At 46.2% G+C, this 25280-nt stretch overlaps 1 protein-coding gene across 1 annotated transcript in view; it reads left to right on the top strand.

The window, feature by feature from the left end:
• The first annotated feature begins 23956 nt into the window (after positions 1–23956).
• LOC146338917 (neural-cadherin-like) overlaps positions 23957–25280 on the top strand; it is a 136160-nt gene continuing 134836 nt past the window's right edge. The window contains exon 1 of the mRNA XM_084812882.1: positions 23957–25187. Within this exon, the coding sequence (XP_084669008.1) occupies positions 23957–25187 (1231 nt within the window). The remainder of the gene's footprint in view (positions 25188–25280) is intronic.

Here is a 25280-nt window from a genome sequence, read left to right as displayed (position 1 = left end):
CGCCCTGAGCCAGCAAGAGATAAGAGAAGGGGAGAGTCTGGAGGTTGGGCAGCGCACAGTCAAGACATTGTGCCTGAATACAACACAGGTTGTGCATTGGCTGTGCATTTTGCTCCCTTCTCCCCTTCCCGCAAGTTTCCAGGTTGATATGACTTGGCAGGACGGATTCAGGCAACTAGGGGCCACTTCAAAGCTTTCCATATGCTTCCTGTACCTGTGTTGAAGGGTGGCCATCTGTTTGGCCTTATACCTTGCAGTTAAACCCAGCAACAACAGACGCATGAAAAGGCCTATAATTCCCAGCATTCCTCAGCCAGTTGTGCTGGCTGGGGAATGCTGGGAGTTGTAGGACTTTTTTCCATTCTAAACATGCATCAGATTGCACCTTTAGTCATGCTTTTGAAGGCTAGAGATCAATGCCTTGCCCGGTTATTACAAGCACCATGCAGAGCCTTTCCTAAGCGGCTGTTGTATGACTCCCGGGACCTCTGAATCCTGTCAAAGCATCAACGATAGCTGGGATGTAGAAGAACGTGGGGGTTATAAATGCAACCGTCAAATACAGAGACACAATACTTTCTGCCGATTTACAGATAAACTGTGTGGTGAAGAATCCCTTTGGCTTGTAAACAGCCAGCCAGAATTACAGATTTAGTGCAGCCATTCGTCTTTGAATTAAAGCCAAGCTGATTTATCCTACAGTTTAGCTCCTTCTCTGTCACTCTGGGAGTGTTCATCATGAGCAGCTTGTGTTTAATATCTTGGAAACACATGTGGGTCAGCGAGACATATGCACCGACCGTCGTTAGCGCGTATACGGAAGTTGTGGACCATCAAGGACTCAAGTGAATTATCGATATGCTTTGCATTTATATAGCATTCTTCTTTTATTGTTCAAAGAGCTTCACATCAGTTTTCTTAGACACCCTTACAACTATCCTATAATACAGCTTCCCCCAACCTACCACCCTCCAGAGGTGTTGGACTACATCTCCCACACTTCCCCAACCAGCCATGTGGGGATTATGGGAGTTGTAGTCCAATACCTCTGGAGGGTGCCAGGTTGGCAAAAGCTGCTGTAAGGTGTCAGCATTATTATGCGCATGTTACAGGTGGGGGGACTGAGGTGGAAAGAGCGCGTCTTGCCTAAGGCCATATCTATAGCGAAGAAGCAAAATGCAAACCACAGAGTTCCTGAATTGCAGCTCAGTCTCTCAGTTGGCCCATGTGCAACATTCCCCCCAGTGCAGCCCCTGCCACCTCTCAAAATTCCCACCCACCCCATTTTTTTAAAAAATGGCAAACGAAATGGCATCCGGAGCTGCTACGGAGCACTCACAGAGTCAAAATTACCTTGTTTGCAAGCTAATTTTGACTCTTTGGGGTATCCGTAGTAGCTCCAGATGTCAGTTTTAATTTTTAAAAAAATATTCCCCCCAACCCCCATTTTTGGTACCCATGGGGGAGCTACCAAAGTGTCCCACCCCTGTCTTAGGCCTTATGCGACACCAGCTACCTGTACTCTTTTTGAATTAGGTTTTATTGAGATTTCAATCTGAAGACGTCTGCAAACATCATGAACAAGGTGTCCCCGATCCAAAGAAAGCTCGGCGCATCAAAGTTAACTAAGCAAGTTAGTTGCTCTGGACATGGTTACACTCCCCCTGAAGGAGCAGGTGAGTAGTCTGGAGTGCTCAGTGAACAAACACTGTCACTGGAGGCGCAGGTGTCTTCAGTGGCTAGGAGTGCCTTTTACCAGCTCCGGCAGATACAACAGTCAGGCCATTCCCAGAGAGGGATAGCTTCACTGCTGTGGTCCATGCATTGGTAACCTCAAAACTCGATTACTACAATGCACTTTATGTGGGGCTGCCCTTAAGGTTGGTCCAGTAGCCGCAGTTGCTGCAGAATGCTGTGGCCATGTTGGTATCAAGAATGGCTTAACACCAGCATCTTACACCTATGTTGCAGGAACTGCACTGGCTGCCTATATGCTTCCGGTCCACATGTAAGGTTTTGATACTTGTTTACAAAGCCCTAACCAACTCAGGATGAGGATATTTCGGAGATCGCCTGTCTGTTTGGCTGCTGTGCTTATCAGGAGATACCCTCCGGGTGAGGCCTAAGATTTCGGAGGTCTGATCCATGATGGGTCTTGGAACAAGGTGTTTAGTATTACAGTATCCACTTTCTGGAACTCTTTATCAGTGCAAATTAGACAGGAGCCGACCCTTCTGAGTTTTTTGGTAGCTGCTGAAAAGGTACTTGTTCCAACAAGCATTCCCGGAAAGGTATTCTTGTCTTTGGTATACAGTAATAATATACAATATTATGATCTTATACTACAGCCTTCTCCAATCTGGTTCCCTCTAGATGTGATGCACTACAACTCCCAGCATTCTAAGCCAGTGAGGAATGAGATGGAGCAGGGAGTCTGGAGGATGGGCAGTGTACAGTCAAGACACTCTTTTATGATTACAGGTAGATGATTTAGTTCTGCCACATTGGGCCCTGATTACCCATAAAAAGATAGCACTTTAGTTAAGTCGGTTAAAAGGGCTGAGGACCCTGGGATGAATGAAAATCTGAACTTTTGATCAGCTCTGCTAATTGCTGGATCCTGGTTCTAAGGAGTTTTGTTCTTGAAGCTTCTAACCCGCACCTTTACTGAGGCTTCTGCTTCCGGATTCTTTGCAGGATTAAGATCAGCTCCTTTACATGTATTTTTTTTCTGGGTTTCTCTCTCTCTCTCTCTCTCTCCCTTTCTATATGTTCCATTACGCAACTACTAGGTGGCATTGTCGTATAGCGGAATTGAGCAATTACACTAGGTTTCTATGATGCCATTCAGAAGAAATAGTAGACTTTCCTCATTTCCTGGAGGATGGAGACGTCATGGAAAGGACCCGTAGCCTACTGTGAATGAGGAATCACGTGCGCTCAATAAAAGTCTCATGTAGAAAGACTCTAATTGCTGTATTCATACTTATTGATAAAACTGGAAATGTTCCCATTGACTGGTTCATAGCAATTGTGATGTACCTCCTTATAAGAAAGATTGAAGATCTGACCCAAAGAGCTCATCCTATATGTCTCTTGGATATGGCCAGTAAATTGTATGTGATGCATCTTTTGGATAAGTTAGGAAGTCAGATAGGCTTGCAAAATCTTATGGCAGAGGAACAAGCAAGCTTCCATCAAGGTAGATCGACAGTTGACCACTGCTTCCTTCTGAATCATCTGGTAAAGAAATATATGTCCCCACCATTTCACTCTCTCTATGCTACCTTTGTAGATTTTTGGGCTTCTTTTGATCTCGGCCTCGCCTTTGGTACAAATTGGCTCCTTTGAATATGGATCAAAGGTTGTTAAGGAGAATTCAGGGGTTATATGATAATTCTACTGTATGTGACAGAGTAACTACAGGGGGCAGTTTATCAGAAGCTCTTACAATCAGGCTGTTCAGGGTTCAATGGGGCTGATCATGCTAACCCATGCTCAGTGGTTGAGCATGTGTGTTGTAGAACAATGGGTTGTTTGTTGAACTGTGGGTTAGCATTGTCTGAACCCAGGACATTTTCCAGAGGGTGGCTTGTAAACCATGCAGTGTGGCTTGTTAACCACCCTGAACAACACAACAAACCATGAGTTCTCGAGGTGGCTTGTTGGAGAAAAATAAGCCACACTGCGAGGTTAACAAGCCACCTTATGGAAAATGACCTGGATTCAGACAACATGCTAACCCATGGTTCAGCAACAACCCACATTCAACCACTGAGTGTGGGTTAGCATGTTGTGTGAACCCAGTCAGTGAATAAGGAAGTGCGACAGGTTTGCTTGTTAGCACCACTTTTATTTAATCTGTATCTTAAGGATACAGTTTCCTCTCTTTCTGGTGTAGGGTTTTTTCCTCTCCGATTAAGGGATAGAAGTATTTCTATTCTGCTATATGGTGATGATGCTTTTCTTCTGTCATGTAGCCAGTTGGGAATGCATAGATTTCTGAGAGCCCAGACCTCAGGGGTTCCAACTCCCACTCTGCTTCCGAAACTCAGCCATGGCAGATCTCAAAGGAAATGGCTGTGGTGGTAGCCAGATGTTATCCCCCCCCTGGGCAACACTTTGTCAGCCGGGCTGCCGCTGCTGTCTCTCACAATTTTGGCTCCTGGTGGCAGACACACTGGGAGAACAAAGGTGTTTACAAGACCTCCCCCAGTTCTCAGAGATTTCCACTCCATTCTTCTTCTGAATCTTTGGGGCACAGCAGGTCTTGGAGGAGAATGACCACGGCCTGGAAAAGGCAGGCTTTCTTCACCGGGGGTGGGAGGGCTTCAGTTCCTGTCTCTCACATCTTCTGGCTCTGAAAGCACTGCTGCAAAAGTCCTAGATCCAAGCTTAGCGGTGGTTATCTTAGTGATAATACCATTGCTGCTGCATTTGTCTGGATTATACAGCCATCCTCCTAGGGATGGCTGAGAATTTTCTTCAGTTCTTTTTTTATAGGAACATACCAATATTCACAAATTTCTTCTTAAATGGGATGGAAAGACCTTGAGATTAAAGAAAAAAATCAAATGCGGGAGAAAGCGAAACTGACAGGTTTGTCCATCCAGGCCCAGGGCTTTAAGGGTTTAGCTGTTCTAAGTCAGGGGTTTGAATCCCTGTTTATTCCATCATGTTTGTGGTGCTGTACTAGGGGGTGCCACCTCTATTTTCTGACAAGCTCCTCATCCTTAGCATCTATATGGCAGGCAGGCACAACGTGATCTGTTGCCCAGGGGGGGGATAACAACGTGAGCTGTGCCTATTAAATTTACCCAGTGCAGATGAGCGAGAATTTCATTTTGGTTCGCTTTGGGTAAGAATTTACCAAACTTTGCAGATTTCTCAATATACGGAATGGAAGGAACTTGAGATTTACAACACTCAACTGTGGGAGAAAGCAAAACTGATGAATTTGTCTATCAGTATATCCTCTTAAATGTCACATCTGAAGAACTGGACATGGACACTTTTGGTAGCACCACGGATTGCTACCTGAGCTTCTCTCCTTGCCCCGCTCCACGCATGTTCAGGATAGAGCAGACCTCTTCTTTGTGGTTCTAGAGCAGGGGAGGACAGCTTCAGGGAGTCCAGGGGCCAATTTCAATCCCCTGGAACCCCTCAGGGGCTGCACCCCCACTGCTGCACATTGCTGAATTTTGGTGGCATCATCATCAAACAAATGGCAGTTTGCTGCTGGATTTCAACAGCAAACCATGTCAGTGGCTTGTAGCTAAATTTGGCCTTTTTAAGCCACTGTCGTGGTTTGAAATTTGGCAGGAACTGCCAGTTGTTTTGCCACTGTGGGCAGACTGAAGGCCAGGATGGCCACATGTGGCCAACGGGCCGTGTGTTCTCCACCCCTTCTCTAGAGACTAGGACTAGAACTAAGGGGTGGAAATGGCAAGGAAGCAGATTACAGCTAAATGTTAAGAGAAACATCTGAACAGTAAATTGTAACTAGGTAGCCTACACCAGTAAGATGACACAATAACGGGTTTATTTCTTCATATAGTTCTCAGTTTGGCATGCATCTTGGAACCACACCCAAATGCACAGGCCTGGAGCACACTCACTTCCAACCTTTCTAAAAGAAACACTTTTGCCTTTTTATCACTAGATGGCATCAACATAAACATGTATTGCATAAGAGCTGTTTGAAAGAGGAATAGACTGCCTCAGTAGATGGTGTTCTCTTCTTTGCTGGAAGTATTTAAGCAGGGGCTGAACAGCCATCTGTCAGGGATGCTGTAATTGTATCCTGCATTGCAGATCATGCATTGAGCAGGGGTTGGATTAGATGACCTCCAAGGTCCCTTCCAACTTATGATTCTGTGGCTATTACACACTGCTGAAGGCCGGACTCCCCCTGCAGTATTTGTTTACTCTGCAACAACAGCTTGTCTTGCACTGATTTAAAATCCGTGGCTGCTCTTTCAGCTAAAGAAAAAATACCCGTCCAAAATGAGCCTCACCAGCATGTAAGAACATAAGAAGAGCCATGCTGGATTAGACCAAGGTTCCATCTAGTCCAGCATTCTGTTCACACAGTGGCCAACCAGCTGTCGACTAGGAACCCGTAAGCAGGATGCAAGAGCATCAGCACCTTCCTGTCCATTATCTCTAGCAACTGGTGTACAAAGGGAGGCAGCACATCGAGACTAGTAGCCATTGATAGCCTTCTCTTCCAGGAATTTATCTAACCCCCTTTTGAAGCTCTCCAAATCGGTGGCCATCACTACACGTTGTGGTAGTGAATTCCATAGTTTAACTTTGCACTGTGTGAAGAAGTACTTCCTTTTATCTGTCCTGAACCCTGTCCTGTTCTGAAATAGCAGTCTGTGCCTTAGAGGTCCTACACATTTTTTTTTTTTTTTACATGTATGTGCATGCATCTACTGCACAGTCAAAGATGTAACTAATCTAGAGACCCGGGGAGGAAGCTAAATCCGGAAGGCTAACAACAACTACTCTTAACAACTCATATCTACAAAAAGTGAACAAGGCATTCCCAAAAGCGCCCAGCCCCCCAGCCCCAATAGGGGCAGTGATTTACTAAGGAACTGGTGCCAGAAAAAAGGCCGGGACAGTTGGAGCATATGCTGAACGAATAACATTCTTAGGATCTGATCTTGGAAAAGGACTTTCAAAAGCATTAGAATACAGAATGTTTCCTGAAGTGTTTCAAGGGCAAAGTTAACATTCAGTATGAAAAGCTAAGGATCCTACAGACACTAGCTTGTGTTTTACAGAAAGATGCTCAAGCTACGCTAGAATTTTCAAGGGTAAGATGCAAAGTGGGGTGGGCTAACAAATGCATCACTGCTGATGCTGCCACCATGCACCACTGTCTACGAGCTCTTTACTGTCACTGCACTCTCTCATACTCTAGGCCAGTTAGGAGAAGAGGAGCATTGGGGTAGAAGCAAACTGGGAAAGGAAGAGGAAGAAGTGAAGCAGCCTGGCACCATTTTGCATTTTTGTTTGTTTGTTAATTTTCCCAGCAAGGGCAGGTGACCTGGGGACTTGAAGACTGGCCCCGAGGGTCAAGCCCAAAGTAGATCTAGTAACCCTGCATTGTGGTCTTGGCCTTGATGTGTCATTCTTTATGCCAGGCGTGGGGTACCTCTGAGCTGTAGCCCAAATGGCACCTGCGGGACTTCCTCAGCTGTTCTGTGGCATCCCTTCCTCATCCCAAACTTCTGGGCAGCATTTAGGCTGTAAAAAAGAAGAAGCTTCCACTGTTGCCTAATAACCATGTGGAGTGTGTGGGGGTCATAGCTGGGAATGGGTTAATCTTAAAGTTTATGGCTTGGAGGTTATCACTGCATGACTTTATGCCTTGGCACCTATGACTTTACACCTTTCTGCCTTGGCCATTATGCCTTGCCGTTTATGCTGTTATGCTTTGGCCCTTGTGACTGTATGCCATGTCTTGGTCTTTATGCCTTGGACGTGATGCTCTCATGCTATTATGCCTTGGTTGTTACGGCTTAATGCCTTGGCTTTGACCCCCTTATATATGCCCCAGCCTTTATGACTTATCTGGCTATGCCTTTATGCCCTTATGATGACCTTAGGGCACAATCCTATGCATATTTAGACAGAAATAAGTCCTACAACTCCCACCATTCCTTAGCCAGCCCTGCTGGCTGGGGAATACTGGGAGTTATAGGACTTATTTCTGTGTAAACATGCATAGGATCACACCCCTAATCCCTTTATGTCTTCCACTTTATGGCTTTATGCCTCAGCCTTTATGCCTTAGTTTTCATACCTTGGTCATTGTGCATTTATGCCTCAGCCTACATGACTTTAAGCCCTTATGACGTGGCCTTTATACCTCTATGTCTTGATATGTATTCTTTGGCATTTATCTTTAGGCCATGGCTTTTGCTTTTATACCTTGGTCATTATGTGTTTATGCCGTGGCCTTTATGACTGTATGCTTCTATAATTTGGTCTTTATGACTCTATGGCAAGTATGCTTTGGCCTTTAGATGTTGCCATTGTGCCTTTCCGCTTTGCCCTTTCTGCCTTTATGGCCTGATGCCATATTTATGACTTCATACCTTTATGGCAGGTGTGGGCAACACGTGGACCACATGGGCTTCCTGCGCCCCTCCCCAAATTTGGTGGCGGTACTGGGCAGAGGGAAATTGGTGGTTTTAGTACTACAGAGCACTAAAAATGTTAAATTTGGCTTGCTCTCAAGCTAAATGGGACCCTTTTAGCACACTGTAATAGTTTGCCACTGAATTTTGGTAGCTAACTGCTGATTTCCACCCCTACCCCTCATGCCCTGCAGAGTGTGGCCTCTGGTAGCAGTATCTGGGGGGTGGGATGCCCTATGACCCCTGAAGCATCCCATCCCTGCTTTATGCCATGACCTAAGTCATTGTGCTTGGCCTTTATAGCTTTATATATGGGGCCGTGGTGGCTTAGTGGTTAAGACGCTGAACTGCAGATTGGAAGGTCGGCAGGTCAGCAGTTCGAGACCCGAGTGCTGCGTGACGGAGTGAGCTCCCGTCTTCAGTCCCAGCTCCTGCCAACCTAGCAGTTCGAAAGCAAGAAATTGCAAGTAGATAAATAGGCACCGCTTTGGCGGGAAAGGTAACAGCGTTCCGTGCACCTTGGTGTTCAGTCATGCCAGCCACATGACCACAGAAGTGTCTTCGGACAGCGCTGGCTCTTTGGCTTAGAAACGGGGATGAGCACCGCACCCTAGAGTCGGACATGACTGGTTGGGGACATCTTTACCTTTACCTTTTTACCTTGGCCTATGTTGGCCATTATGCCTTCATACCTTAGCTTTTATCCATTTATGCACTGGCAAGTATGCCTTGACCTTTATGACTCTCCTGTCCTTATGATCTGGCCTCCATAACTTTTCCTTTATACATGGCCTTAGCTGTTAACTGGTGGCCTTTATCACTTTTTAGTTTTATGCCTATGCTTCAGGCTTTATTCCTACATGCTTTGACCTTTATACCTTTGTCTTTATGACTTTCCATTACATCTTGGCCCTGTTGCATTTCTCTTTAAGCTTGAGGACTTGACTTCTTTATGTGTTGCCCTTTGTTTATTTATTTATTTATTTATTACATTTCTATACTGCCCCATAGCTGAAGCTTTCTGGGCGGTTTACAAAAATTAAAACACTAAAATACAGTATACAACCATTTACATAAAAGCATACGGACAATATATACAAACAACATATAACTAAAAACAACTTTGAACTAAAAACATTTTTTAAAAAAAATCTAACAATAAAACAACACAGCTTAAAAACAGTATACAAAAGTCAGCAAAAGGAACAAGAATTCTAAAAAGGGAAGGCCTGCTGGAATAGTAAAATCTTTAATGCCTGCTTAAAAACCTTCAAAGAGGTCAGCAGGCACACTTCAGCTGGCAGGTCATTCCACAACTGAGGGCCGGCAAAGGAAAAGGTCCTCTTGCGTGTGGCTGCCAATCTCACATTAGGCAGCCGCAGCAGAGAGCCTTCAGAGGACCTTAGGTGGCAGACTGGGACGTAGGGGAGAAGGCGCTCCCTAAGGTACCTTGGACCTAGACCATGCAAGGCCTTAAAGGTAAGAACCAGCACTGTATATTTTGCTCAGAAACAAATTGGCAGCCAGTGTAAAGATTTTAAAACTGGTGTAATATGGTCTCCACGGGATGTTCCAGTTCTATTATACCTTGGCCAGTTGATATATGATTGGTATAATATGGAAACCAAGTGCACCAGAAAGCAATCTGGGCACCGCATTTTGTAGTAGCTGCCATTTCCGATCACTCTTCAAGGGCAGTCCCACGAAGACCATGTTACAATAATCTAAACAGGAGGTGATTATGGCATAGACCACTGCAGACAGATCTTCCTTCTCCACGAGAAAGTGCAACTAGCATACCAGTTGAAGCTGGCCAGGAGTGCCTTTGACCACAGAAGCTACCTGGCTGTCCAAGAGCAATGCCAGGTCCGGAAGCACCTCCAAGTTGAGAACCTGACCCTTCAGAGGGAATGCTATTTCACTCAGAACAGGCTGTACTTCCTCCCTCTCAGATTAACCTTTCTACTGACCAATAGCAGCTCTGCCTTGTCTGGACTGAGCCTGAACTTGTTAGCCTATCCATGGCTGTGTCCAGGCAATGGTTCAGGATTTCTTGGCATCATTTGACAAGGAGACATAGAGCTGGGTATCAATGATATAGTGGTGAGGCCAGAGGAGGCTGGTGGCTCTGATTTCGGTGGGGCTGTGAATCCATTCTGAGTCAGAACCTGCCAGAACGCTAAAGGAGTATCCAGGGTGCTGAACCTATTTTGGGGATAGAGCTCAGCATCTTGGATAGCTCCTTTAGAGCTCTGGCTGATTCTGAGTGAAACCCAGAATGGATCCACAGCCCCACTGAAATTGGAACCACCAGCTTCCACTGGGTGAGACCCATCCCATAAACTCCAGATGACCCCTCCAAGTGGCCTCATGTAGATGTTAAACAGTAGAGGGGATAAAATAGAGCCCTGAGGAATCCCCTAATCCAGAGGCCTATTTCCCATAATGCCCCAGGATCAGGGTGAGAAATTAAAATGGTGGGTAGACTGAGCTCCTTGCTGCTGTTTGCTGCTGCCACCACCACCACCAAAACCCACTGATGGACTCCTTGAACCTGATGCTAACCCTGACTTGGAGCCCAGACACCCGGCTGCCTCACATCCTTTTCACCTGGAGATATCAGGAATTGTTTTTGGGACCTCATGCATCGAGGCATGTGCTTGACCATGGAATTCTGGTTCTTTCCTGGAATGCAGTTGTATTCTCTATCTATGTAGCACCACTTCCTCAAATTAGAGGTGTACAAAATTATGCACGAAGTGGAGAAAGTGGATAGGGAGACATTTTTTCTCCCTCTCTCATAATACTAGAACCCAATGGGTCATCCCATGAAGCTGATTGGTAGGAGATTCAGGACAGACAAAAGGAAGGACTTCTTCACACAGCACATAGTCAAACTATGGAACTCACTACCACAAGAAATAGTGATGACCACTAACGTGGATGGCTTGAAAAAGGGATTAGACAAATTCATGGAGGATAAGGCTATCAATGGCTACTAGGCATGATGTCAGTATGCTACCTCCAGCATCAGGGGCAGTATGCCTATGTATACTAGTTTCTGAGGAACATGAGACGATGAGAGGGAGGGTGCCGTTGCACTCATATCCTACTTGTGGTTTTCCCACAGGCAGATGGCTGGTCACTGTGTGAACAGAATGCTGCACTGATAGACCCTTGGTCTGATCCAGCATGGCTCTAATGTTCTTAAATTGTCCACTGGCTTCAAGGCTAGAAAAAAACAATATTATGTCAAACGTGTGACATAATATTTGAGTCAAACTACTGGTCTTTATTGTATTTTTAGGTAAGGGCTAGTAAAGCCTTCCCCAACTTGGCAGCCACCAGATGTTTTGAACTGCAACTCTCATCAGCCCAAGCCAGCATGGCCATGGTCAAGGATGATGGGAGCTGTAGTCCAAAACATCTGGAGGGCACCAGGTTGGGGAAGGCGGCACAAGCGTTTACTTAAAAATACAATAAAGACCAGTGGTTTGACTCAGACATGATGTCACTCGTTTGAAAATGCTGCGGCTCTTAACTTACAAAGACATTAAATTAAGGGAAGTTTAGCTCCATTAAAAAATATTAGCAGCTGTCGTTAGCTCCATAGCTGCTTTGATTTCAGTCCTGAAACCAAATGCTGGTAATTACTGCAGCACTGATATTTTCTGGTTGCACGCGGGCTTCTATTATTCACCAAACTTAGATCTTTGCAGTTATATTCACTGTGTCATTCAGGGTGACATACATGCTAATTCAGATCTAAAATATAAAAGCACCTTCCCAAATTAGCACTTGCTCCAATATCTGGCTCTTTCACCCAATCTGGACAGTCATTTAAACAAGCACCAACTTCAAGGGAGAGTTGAAATGTTTTGGGATCTAATTGTGCCGGCTCTGGAAACCCAGGAGGAGCGCCACAGACCTGACAGCAAAGGTGTTTGTCAGTTATGTAGATAATAAAGAAACATTAAAATAATACTGCACGCACCAGATACTGTTAAGCATATTTAAGTCCCTTTGATTCAGTAGGCTGTTAAAGCCCTTCTTAGAGTTCCTTATCTTTAAACCAGGCTTGGATTAAACAGCCCTTCAAATAGAGTGCTGCTGTCCTCTATAAAGCAGGACATATGGCCAACTTACTCCACGGAGTCTGTGGAATGCCCAGTATTTTATTCCTGCTTGTTATTGTTGGCGTTGTTTTCCCCCTCCCTTTAATACAAATGTCACAGTGTGATTCCAACGCATCAATGTGCTGAAGCACAAATGCTCTTGATGTCAATTACACGAAAATGGGATTCCAGTGGACTTCTCTTGTTCTGTCTTTGACAGCACCTCTTCTGGTGGAACAGAGGCACTGAACTTAAAACCAGGAGAGCCGGTTTCCCTTTACCGGTCCCGATTCACCTAGTTTACAGCAGTATGATCGCTTCCCCCTTCTTTTCGGACACGATTTTAATGGTTGCAGAGATTGCTCAGTGAGCTTTTATTATGAAAATTAGCTGAAGCCCATGAAATTTGATAGGTGTACTCTGTCCCACCCCAGATAATTAATTGTAAAGGTGAGCTAGCAGTGATACCACAGTCCAGGATAATGATGGAGGACGCAGATCGGTAGAGGGTGGAATGAAGGTTTGGGTGGTTCAGCTCCAGGCCTTGTGTCTGCAGCAACGTTCAGTATCCTCAGGCAGTTGCTAAGGCTCCAACGCCCTGGCAGGACTCACCACTGAGCTAAAGCCTGCCTGCCTTTCCCTTTTCATCACCGCTCCAATCTGATGAACACCCAGGCAGCTGGGTTTAATGTCCCACAATGCCTCTGACATAGTGTTGCTCCAGAGGATTGTGGGAAACTGAAATGGTGGCTCCATGAGAGTGTTGCTGCTGCCACCAGGTAAGTCCACGGTACCAGGAAAGCCTTCTGACATTCAAGGAGCCTGTCAAGTCCCTTGGTCCTCTCCCTTGGCAATCACACACTCCAGGATACCAGGCTTCAGGCTCACTACTTTATTAGTTAACGACCAGGTTCTTTTCAAATGAAAATCTTCGGAGACTCTCAGGCTACAAAGGAAAACAGCTACTCCACACAATTACAAATATCAAAAGAGGAACCAAATGGGAATCAGAGATGTTGCCCGCAGTTCGAAACAAGAACTTGCCAGCCAGAATAACTTGGGGGGGATGCCCCTCCCTTACAGTTGTGCCCTCCTATGTAGGCTATCATGCATAGCCAACCGGGTGGAACGTCTGAGCTCTGCCTCTAACTTTTCCCGCTTTGCTCTGCATTGGACTCTAGCATCCTTCAGGTCACACCCCACACTCTCCTCCTCCTCCGAGATCTGAGTTCTCATGGTGGAGGAAAGCAGGGGCTTCAGGTCGAGCCATCTGTGTGCCAAGGTCCTGAGAAGAACACCTATCCATATCTGAGCTCACCAGGGAGGAAGCCTCCCCCGGTTCTGGCTGTTCCCATTCTGAGTCTGAGCTGCTAATTATCTCCACATGCTCAGAATCACTCTTGACAGGGCCCCTTAAACCAGGATTTATGCCCCCATCTCCAACAAGCAGCTCATTTCATTTCATTTATTATATTTCTATACCGCCCCATAGCAGAAGCTCTATGGGCAGTTCACAAAATTAAAAACCATTAAAATACATTATATAAAATATAAAAACTATTCACAACATAAAATAAATAACACACACAACAACATATATCTAAAACAATTTAAAACAATCAGCCAGAGATAATCAAGAGACTCATTATACACTGCCAAATGCCTCAGAGAAGAGGGCAGTTTTAATCTGGCACTGAAAAGATGACAATGCTGGCTCCAGGAGGGCCTCATCAGGGAGATTATTCCGCAAATGGGGAACCACCACTGAAAGGCCCTCTCCCTTGTTGCTGCCTCCCTCGGAGGAGGGTCCTGGAGGAGGGCCTTAGATACAGAGCGTAGTGTATGGGTCGGTTCATGCTAGGAGAGGCATTCTGTCAAGTACTGTGGTCCCAAGCCATGTAGGGCTTTATAGGTCAGAACCAACACTTTGAACTGGGCTCGGAAGGATATAAGCCAGTGCAAGAAGGCCAGAATCAGTCTTATATGTCAGTTGGTGGCCCAACTACATCCCTATCTGGACAGGGATAACCTGGTTTCAGCTGTCTATGCTCTGGATTACAAATTAGATTACTTCAATGCACTCTACGTGGGGCTGCCTTTGAAGGTGGTTCAGAAGCTGCAGCTTATGCAAAATGTGGCAGCCAGACTGATAACAGGGACAAGAAGGTCTGAACATATAGCACCAATTCTGGTCTGCTTGCACTGGCTGCCTGTATGTTTCCGAGTCCAATTCAAGGTGCTGGTTTTGTTCTATAAAGCCTTACACAGCTCAGGATCACAATACCTGATGGAGCACCTCTCCCAGCATGAATTGCCTCATATACTATGCTCAGCATCCCAGGCCCTCATCTGGGTGCCCCCTCCAAGGGAAGCAACAAGAGAGAGGGCCTTTCAGTGGTGGCCCCCCAATTATGGAATGATCTCCCTGACAAGGCCTGCCTAGTGCCCACCTGGTTATCTTTTCAGCATCAGGTTAAAACTGCCCTCTTCTCTCAGACATTTGGCAGCGTATACTGAGTTTTAATTAGGTCCTGAATTGTCTTGGCTAATTGTTTAACAAATTGTTTTTAGATATATGTTGTCTCTGTGGGGTTGCTGGCTGCTCTTCTGAAGGAAAAGCCAACCCACTTGTTTTTATGTGTGTTTTTTGTACTTCAAGTAATGTGTTTTAATGATTTTAATTGCTGTGAACTGCTCAGCTATGGGGTGGTATAGAAATATAATACATGAAATAAATGAAATGAAATGAAATGTCACTCTCACTGCAACCTCTAAGCAGCAGGAAGCATTCTGCTTCATTCACTGCTGTAGTGGTGACACCAACCCAAAGCACACATTACTTTAAAGATGTAGCCAGCAGCTATATCTCCCCCTGCCTTTTAAGCTAGAGTAAGTGTAGGGCACCAGATTTGGATTGGTATCTCAGCTTGGGGGTGGGGGTGGGCCTTTAACTCTTCTCCCCACACTGTGGTCCCAATCAGGATCACCACCCCATGCCTGCAACTTATATTGCCAAACACTGATCCATTACAGCAAATGGATCACTATTTGGCAATATATATTGCAGGTATGGGGGGCCAATCCTGATGAGACCATAATGAGCAGGAAAGGATTAAACCCCCATATTCTCACACTTGGCAAGCTAAATTTGACCTTTTCGTTGCTCAGTAATAGTTTGCTGCTGAAATTCGATGGCAAACTGCCATTTTTTTTGCCACTGGCAAATTAGGTGGCATGGCAGTGGTGGCAGCAGGAGTTTGGCCTATGCAAGAAGTGTCTGGGGGGGGGGGGTTGAAAGTGACCCCTTGAACTTGCCCATAGCAGAAAAATTGACATAGCTGGTAGCTACATCTTTAAAGTTAAAATCGACTTAGTTAAAGTTAAAGTTAAAATCAACATAGTTAAAGTTAAAATCAACATAGTTAAAGTTAAAGTTAAAATTGACATAACATTAAAGTTAAAATCAGCATAGTTAAAGTCAGTTAAAGTTAAAATCAACATAACATTGAAGTTAAAATCAACATAGTTAAAGTTAATCAACATAGTTAAAGTTAAAGTTAAAATTGACATAACATTAAAGTTAAAATCAGCATAGTTAAAGTCAGTTAAAGTTAAAATCAACATAACATTGAAGTTAAAACCAACATAGTTAAAGTGAAAGTTAAAATTGATATAAAATTAAAGTTGAAATTGACACAGTTAAAGTTAAAATGGACATACAATTAGTTAAACTTGAAATCAACATAGTTAAAGTTAGTTAAAGTTAGAACTGACATAAAAGTAGATAAATTTGAAATTGACCTAGTTAAAGTTAAAGTTAAAATTGACTTAGCTGCAAGCTACATCTTTAAAGTTATGTGTGCTTTGGTGCTCAGTGTGTTACTGAACTCATCCAGGAGTGACGGACTCCCTTCCTACTCAAGGTGAGCTGCGCTACACTGTCTCTGCATCTTGCTCTCTCCTTGCACCTCAGTGGTGTCTTGTGGCTGCAGGAACTACGTAGCTCTTTTGGGGTTGCTGGCTGCTCTTCTGAAGGAAAAGCCAACTCTCAGAGACCTAGTCTAGTCGTGTGAGTAGTGTTGGATTTAGACCTAGGAAAACTTGAATTAGATCCTCCACTTAGCTGTGGAGCTCATTAGGTGACTTGCTGGGGTCATTCCCTAGCTTCCAGGCTTCCATGGCCAAGCAGATATCAGAACATTGCTTTTCCATATCCTAAACCCAAAGGACCATTCAGGGCTCCTTCACAAAGAGCTTTTACCCTGCGATTGAGATTGCTCCTTCACAGAGGTTTGCAGGCTGTTTACATGATGCTGTGATCGTTCAAGATGTCTCCTGCACTAAATGCCCTTTGTTCTCTTTTTAAATAGATCACAGATAATGAGCTATCAAATTACCCCAGTGTGTTCTGCTTCAGTTTCCTCCATGAAAAGAGTAAAAGCAGCAAGGAGTGAGATCAATGAAAGAGAATGGAAGACTCAGATACGGGGAGAAGGGGGGGGGAAGGGAGCATGTGTAAAGGGAGTCAGTTGTGATTCTGCATTTAAAATGGAAGCAGAAAGCCCCATTTAAAATGCAGGATTTGGGGCTGGTGTAGAGATGCTCACAGTCTCCTGTTGGCTAAATACACACATAGCAGGGATTTGCCTCAGGATGCACTGACAGGATGCACTGAATGTCTGACAGAACCTACTGCAAAACTTCAGATGGCTGGCAGTTCTGAATTGCAGTTGAATTCCCAAGAATTTCCCCAGAAAAAACCATGAACTGTAGATTCTTATTAAAATAGCAGCAGCAGCAACAACAGTTAACTGATGGTCCACTGTCATAACAGGAATACTAAATGTGTTCACAATTTGGGAAGAAACAGGGATTAGATAGTGATGCAATGAACACCACCACTGTCCACCACCATTGCTAAGAGTCATGATGCTATGAGCTACCATGCATCACGTACGTGGCCCTACAAGAAGTCACAACTTTTGCTCATCCTTGTTCCTGCAGCAAAATAATGTAGAAATGTCCTTTACTGCATATCCTAGCTAGAGGCAAGTGTTGCTCTTGATCAAAGGTGAAGCAAACAACACCTGGTAACCTATCATGCCATCTTGCCAGGAGCCATCAGACGCAATTGCAATGTGCATGATATGGCCAGGACAGGTGAGGGACATCTTTTCCTTTCCTCCAACATGCCTGCCCCATTGCACATCTGCCATTCTTCAGCTGCATGTAGAAATGAACTCTTTTGTGTTCCATGCTAATGATATAAGCAAAAATTAATATGATTAAAAAGAGAGAGCACAAATGCTGTGTCAGGGAAAGAGTTTGATTAATGGTTAATTAGCTGTCTTAATATTATCAATTGCTAAGTCACTCATGAAGAACAAAGATCCAATGATTTGGGGGACCAAATTTTGTAAACCACCCACAGAGCTTTGGCTATTGGGTGGTATAGAGTTATAATGAAAGAATTGAAAATGACATGAGATAGAGTGCTTACAGATGGCTGTTTATCTCACACTGGCTGCTTGTAATCTTACAACGGGGCATGTAGGGAGGTTCCAGGTTCAATCCATGACACCCAGCTAAATAGGTCAGGTAGCAAATGATGGGGAAGGCCATCTCTGCCTCAGACCCTGGGTAGCTGGGGCTACTCAGAGTAGGCCATGCTGGGCTTCATGGATAAAGAGTCTGAACTGAACTGGTGTAAGGCAGCTTCCTATCTAACTCCATGGGGAGATGGTTGTCCTTAATGTCTGGCTGTGTGGTGAGCCAAATATTGCTACGATATATTTCTGAATGGTTGCGGTTGTGTAGTAAAGATCATATCATCCCATTCTGGATAGTACAGATGACTGGATCCCCATGTGCTGTGTGGTAAGCACACAAGAAGCCACTGCATGGCAAAGGGTTGTGTGTAACTCATCCAAGGTGCTGCCCTCACACATGAAGCTCTCCCTCTTTCTCTCCAATCACTTGGTAATGCAAATGTAAGAACTATATTGACAGGAATCCTTGTTTGCATTACAAATGCCTCTCTGTCACATTCTGTTCAGTATTAAGGATGACATAAACATCAGTTTAAATAACGATGAAATAATATGAATGGGCAGCATCAAAGTTATACCAGTGGATGTTGCTCAGGCAGCGGGGCTTTCTTGCCCCTTCTCCCCACAGCAGCTCCTTGTGCCTCTCCTATGGGTCAGAAGATCATCAGGAAAGGCTTGGGAATTGGAGTGTGGGGCTGCAGCTGGTGTCATGGCCCAGGACCGAGAACCCCCAGGGATTGCTTTCTCCAGCAGCAGCTCCAAGGAGAATTCAGAGCTGGTCCTTGGTCCTTCTCAAGTAGGTCTCTCCACCTTGGGTCCTGCACATCAAATCCCAGGGATGTACCGCTGCTGTTTGACTCTGAGGAGTGGGTTTCAGGCCTCTCCAGCAACCAGGCTTACCCTGGGATACATTCCCCAACCAGACCCCCACTCAACACACCCTTATCCTTCAAGAAGAAGCAACTGCAGAAAAGGTGCTAGCTGTTTAAACACCACATGTGGCATTTAAGGGTCTGGAGTTTCCAGAAGGACTCTTCTGGTCAAGCTATAAAACCCTGACGGTGGCTCCATGCCAGTGCTATGTCCTGGCTATGCAAATAATTTTTAGCAGCAGCACAGCAGAAGGCCAATTGGTAATTTCTCTCTGAAGCTTAGCTGCGGGATTGCTGGCCATGGTACTGAATCCAAGTCAAGAACGTCTGGCCAGTTACCTGCAATACTGTCCAAGGTACTGAACCTGCTCTGTTCCAGAGCTGCACCAGTGAGCTACGTTGTGCCTCCTGGCCTGAGCTGTTGCCTCAATGGGATGACGGAATCTCTGATGGAGCAGGGCACCGGGAGGGGAAATTGCCAGATTTGGTGTGTGCATGCCTTGCATGAGTGGAAGTGTCTTTCTGCTTGTGCAAGGCACCTCTAGATGTGAGCCAGTATAAATAATATAAAATATATGGTGCGAAGGAGTCTCAAAGGTGACTTAATATGAAAATGCTCCAAGCCGATTCATTATTTTGACACAGAAACTCAATTTACCAAACATTTTCATGGAGCATACGAAACTACAGACCATGAATTTATAAAAGCAAATAGACTGCAAACATTTCAGGTGCTTAAAGCAAAAGCAAACAGGGCCAAGAGCTCTCTAAAAATAACTAGCTAGTGAAAGTTCAACATCTTAACTTAAAAGTGACTTTGAGGAGACAAAAATGGGGGTGGGAGAGAGGGAGGAACTGAAAGCCTGCAGAGAATTTTAGTCTTATGTGTCCCCATTTTAGAAGATGTACTTTGATGTTATGTAACAATTTCTTTCTTCTTTGGCAGTAGAAGAATCAGAGGAAGCAGCATCTATGTTAGAAGCAGAGAACAATATTAAAGGAACACTTCAGTAATATTTTATATAAAATTCTGTTTGTGATTTATTAATAGCTATACTTGACAGTCATGTTTATGACTTTGACAGCAACTGCATGAGCCAGACTTAAAATTTGAAAACAAACAAACCAGGGATGTAAATCTGAAAAAAAGATGAGATTTTAATGGGTACAAAAAAAAAATAAACAAAAAGACTTCAAGCCAAGACAATACCCCTCCACCCCATGCTTCAGAATGAGTCTGCTTCAGTTAAAGTAGATTCAGGAACAAACAGGTTCTGAAAGCAGTTTGGAACTTCTCTGATGTTCTGAAATTAAAACAAAAGGCACAAAATTATAAGCCAAAACCCTTTGGACTGCTCCTATTTTAAGAAATACAGCACAGCAAAAATAAAATAAACACTCTGAATTTCTATCCTAAGTGGAGAATTCACATTGTTTGTTTATTTTGAAGATTTATTATTTATTTTCAAGATATATATATTGCTCTACATTCAATAAAAATATGCAACAAAATAGGGAGAAATAATAATAATAATAATAATAATAATAATAATAATAATAATAATAATGTATACCACCTTTAGATTTCAGCAGTACCAAAAAATGATCTGGTGGTCCCTGTTCTTCTGGCCCAGGGAAAAAGGGTTCTTTCTCCTGCTTCTGCAATCCATGGAAGGTAGTTTAGGAAAACACAAGGACTTATACTTTATTATTTATTGCCTTCTAATTATTTATATCCCACCTTTCAGGGAACAAAGCCTTTCAAGGTGGCTTACAGGTAAAATCAAAGTACAACATTAAAACCACCATTAAACAATCTGAAAACCAAAACATTAATCAGGATCCGTCCTACAATGGGTGTCACAAGTGGGTGTCAGTTGGCCCTATGGGAGTAGGGCTGGGATAGGCCAGTCAGAGCAGGTTCTGAGGTCATCTTTGCCTGCCTCCCTCGTTTCTGCATTCTTGGGTTTTTGCCCCTTGAACAATGATTGGTAACAAGACCGAATTTCTGTGTTTCCGCAAGAAGTGCGCATGCTGCATAATGCAGTCCTGCCAGAGACCCAAGAGCGCAGATTGATGTTGTCACAGTGAGTTGCACATTTCCACCAAGACACACACACACACACACACACACACACATGCACAGCCCACAGGGCCAGCCCTATCATTAGGTAGATTGTGGTAGCTGCTTCAGGCAGCAGATGCTGGGCAACAGGAAGCTGTTGGAGGACAGAGATCTGTGTGCCATGTAGGATACCTTCCATCTTCTAATCAGGCTTCCTGCCCTCAAGTGCAGTGGGAGATGATGTCCCATTGCTACTGTTGAAATAAGATTCAGCTGCCAGTCTAGTCCACATGGAGTGGGTGGGTGGGATAATTTGTTCTCTGCCTGAGGCAGCAATGTGTTAGGGTGGCTCTCTACATGACATAGTAAGTTTCTGAGACCAAAGGTCCACAGATATGGTTGCCAATGGCAACCATAAATTTAAGTTTTAGCCCAGGGAGAGCCTCCACCACGTTTACTCAGAAGTAAGGACTTCTGTATTCAATACAGCTAACTCTCAGGGAAGTGTTATTACTGAGCCACTGCAAGACCATTAAAATATACCAAACAACAGGAATATGGGGTGCCCCTTTCAGAATGACATCAGGATGTGTATGGTGCTGGGATGCAGCCAGCATTAAAGTTATGGCTTGGAGGAAAGTGAAAGATTTGTTAGAAATACACCCTGCTTTGTCTTTCTTCTGCAAACCCTCCCTTGGCAAGCAGTGGGTGCAAAAAGGATGTATTTACTTTGTGGACTTGAAAGCAAAAAGGGGTGGTTTTGAGGGGAGATTTCTCATGGGGTAATTAATTTTTGCTTTTGAACTGTAAGGACAGCTGTAATGACAGCAGTAGCCCCCAGGTGGTAGCATGAGGGGAAACACAGAGAATGTTAGTTATAGTGATAGGTAGGGTCAGGCAGAATACATTTTTTCAGGATGATTCTTCCTATTAGAACCTAGGAATATGATTTATTTGCATTGTTATTTAAAGCAGGAAAAGAGCAGGACATGGAAAGGGTGTCAGAAGATGCTGGAAAGGAAAGAAGAAAACACCCCTTAAAAGAAGAAGTTATTGATTGATTAATAATAAAATCACAGTTTATTTTCTTTCTGATATGCACCAGCCATCTTCATTCGAAGTAAGAGAGGAATGTTCTAAGAGGGCGTTACTTTTCACTAACCACCTATCAAAAGGAGGAGTTTTGGCCCTTCGCCTCCCATCCTGATCATCCAAAATATGCAGCTAGAAAAGAGTTTTCTCTGCACTTCATTAGAAGACTGTACCCACCCACCGCTTACTGGTAATAGAAGTGTCTTATGAGTTCAAGTGCCTGGCTGTTTTCTGTTGTTGCATATTTTACAGTCCCTCAAGACTGCCGGTGGACTTGTTTAAATGGACATTTAAGCAACAACTTGTATAATGAAGTCTAAAGCAAACAAGGGGAAAACACCACGGTACACCTCAGTTAGCCAAGACAGATATTTCAATCAAATATTTAGCCATCTCTTCTACTGCTGCTGCTGTTCACTTATCAAATATTTTGCTAACTAAAGTGAAGAATAAGATCCCCAGTACTATTGTTCCAAGCACCAAAGCTGACAGGACTGGCCATTGAATTTTACTTCAACAGTGTCTTCCACCACACTTGAGGACAGCAGGCTAAGTTGGGGGTGCAGGGTAGGCCATATGGCACATATGCCTGTGTCTTCCAACACTCCACCATTCCTTGGCTTCCGAGGGGACTGCTTTCCCCTGCCCACAGCATCCACTGCCTCCCCTCCCCTGCCCCCAACAAGCAAGGATATCTGCTAGTGGGACACCAAGGGCTTTTTCACATGCAGCTTTCACCCTGCTATTGAGATTGGTTACTCACCGAAGTTTGCGGGTCCTTTAGATGATGTCATCAACCTCCAGGGCACCTCCCACACTAAATGTCCTTTATTCCATTTTTTAAAAGGTCAGAGACAATGAGCTATCAAATTACAGCGCTTGAGTTCCCTTTGAATTCCTACATTGAAAAGGAAAAGCTGCAATAAGAGAAGCTAGACCACAGTGCCATCTAGTGGCTGTATAATGAAACATATGGAAGACTCAGATAAGGGGGAGGAGGAGGAGGGAAGGAGGGCGGAAAGCGCATGTAAAGGAAGTCTTTCGTGATCCTGTATTTAAAACAGAAGCAGGAAGCCCCATTTTTAATGCAGGATTTTAGGCTGGTGCAGAGATGCTCCAAGTCAGAAAGATGAACCTCAGAAGCAGGAAGTTCAGGGAGAAATGCCAACCCTGACTGCTTCCAGCCAGGTCTGGCCCAAGACATTTTGCTGTTTGAAGTGGAGCTGTAATCAGCACTTCCACACACCCAAGCCAAAATGGAGTTTAGCCAAGGCCAGCCAAGTTATTTGGGCTCCTGAGGTAGGACATCCCACAAATACCTCTCCCTCTCCATGGCAGTGAAAACACAGTAATAATAATTAAGTGTGCAATCCTATGCATGTTTAGACAGAAAAAGTCCTACAACTCCCAGCATTCCCCAGCCAGCATGGAAGTTGTAGGACTTTTTTTCCTATCTAAATATGCCTAGGATTGTGTTTTTAATCACTATTTGCTTTCCTTTCATGACACCCCAAATCAGCTGCCTGAGGCAGCTGGTTCACTCTGCCTAATGGCAGGGCCGGGCCTGTTTACCCTTTTGATTGGATGAAGACTGAACATTGCCAAGAGCAAACCTAAAGTCAGCTTGAGTATACTGTGCATCTCAAGGAAGGGAGGGGTTGGGGGTATGGAAACTGGGGGGCCTGTCATCTGCTCACCCAAAAGCCCTGCCTCCCCTGGAAAGCGCGATCTACACATGCAGCTGAATGAGGTAATAGAAAGGATGGTACCACTTCAGGTTTCAGGTGGGAGGTGCTATCTTTGGATTATTCCCTGTATCATAAATAACTAAATGCAAGAAAATAAAATGAGCACGTGTAGTGCATATTATGTTTTCTTTACGAAGAGAAGTTATCCCCTCCTTTAACACAGCGGAAAATTAAGAAATATGACCCCCACCCCAGCCCTCTTGGAAGTCTGAAGTGATATAATCCATTGTACTGTCTTAGTTTTTTGTATGTATATAGGAAGCTGTTTTCTACAAGGTCAGCTTACTTAGGAAAATAATCGAATTCTGGTACCAGTTCTTACCTAACGTTGCATAGCTTCAGGATGATATAATAAATGAATGAACAAAGCGCCAGCAAGCGCCGCTCCGTCGCGCCCAGGCGAGCCGGCCGGGCGCTCGACGCGCCCATTGGCCGCCCCCCGCCCGGGCTCCCGGCCAACCCCGTCGCCTTCCGCGCGCCGCGGCTCCGCCCGCCGCCCGGGAGCGCGCGGCGGCCGCGCGCCCGAGGCGGCGGCGGAGAGGACGGAGGGCTGCCCCCTCGCCATGCGCCCGCCGCTCTTCCCCGTGTGGCTCGTGCTGGGCTGGGCCGCGGAGGGCTGGGCCGCGGCTCCGCGGCGCCGGCCCGCCTTCCAGGGCCACGTGCCCGAGAACCGGCCGGCGGGCACCCGCGTGAGCGGCTTGGCCATCCCGCTGACCCGCCTGGGGCCGGAGCCGTGGTGCGCCCGGGTGCGGGGGCTCCGCTGGCGGCTGCAGCTGCTGGGCGAGGGGCGCGCGCACTTCCGGGCGGCGCTGCACGCGCGCTCGGGGCAGGTGTGGCTGCGCACCGCGCGGGCGCTGGACCGCGAGGCGCGCGCGCTCTACGCCCTGCGCCTGGCGCTGTGCTGCACGCGCTGCGCGGCCGCCGCCGCCGCCGCCCCGTCCGAGCTGGCCGGCGTCAGCGTGGCCGTGCTGGACGCCAACGACAACGCGCCGCGCTTCGCCGCCCGGCCCGGCCCGGCCACGCGCCTCCGCGTGGCGCAGACGCTGGCGCTGCGGGCGCCCGTGTGGCGGGCGCGGGCCCGCGACCCGGACGCCGGCGCCAACGCCGAGCTGCGCTACTTCGCCCGCCCGGGCAGCGCCCACTTCTTCGTGGAGCCCCGCAGCGGGCGCGTGCTGCTGGTGCGCTCGCTGCTCCGCGCCCGCGCGCCCATCCCGCTGCGCCTCTTCGCCCGCGACCGCGGGCAGCCCGCGCTCCTCAGCGCGCCGCTCGACCTCGAGGTGCTGCCGCAGCCCGTGCCGCTGCCCCGCGCCGGGGGACGCGCCTTCGCCCGCCGCCGCCGCCGCGCCCTGCTCCCGCCGGAGCCGCCCCTGGGCCTCGTCCTGCCCGAGGACGCCCGGCCCGGCACCCTCCTGGCCACGCTGGGCCCCGCCGCGCGCTTCGCCGCCGCGCGCTTCGAGCTGGTCTCGCCGCCGCCCGGCGAGGCCCCCGTCCGCCTGGACAGCGACACCGGCGAGGTCACCTTAGCCCGCAGCCTCGACAGGGAGGCGGCGGCCCGGTGGGAGATCATCTGCCGGGTCCAGGAGAGAGCAGGTAAGGCCGGGTGTTCTAGGGTGGCACTCGCCTGCAAGAGTTGCTTGCCCAGCCGGAGTCCTGCCTGACTGGCCCAAAAGTTTCTTTGCTTGT

Source organism: Heloderma suspectum, chromosome 8 (assembly GCF_057233095.1).
Source record: "Heloderma suspectum isolate Gila_16-S chromosome 8, 16-S_ref, whole genome shotgun sequence".
Classification (NCBI taxonomy): domain Eukaryota; kingdom Metazoa; phylum Chordata; class Lepidosauria; order Squamata; family Helodermatidae; genus Heloderma; species Heloderma suspectum.
This window is presented reverse-complemented; position numbering and strand designations above follow the sequence as displayed.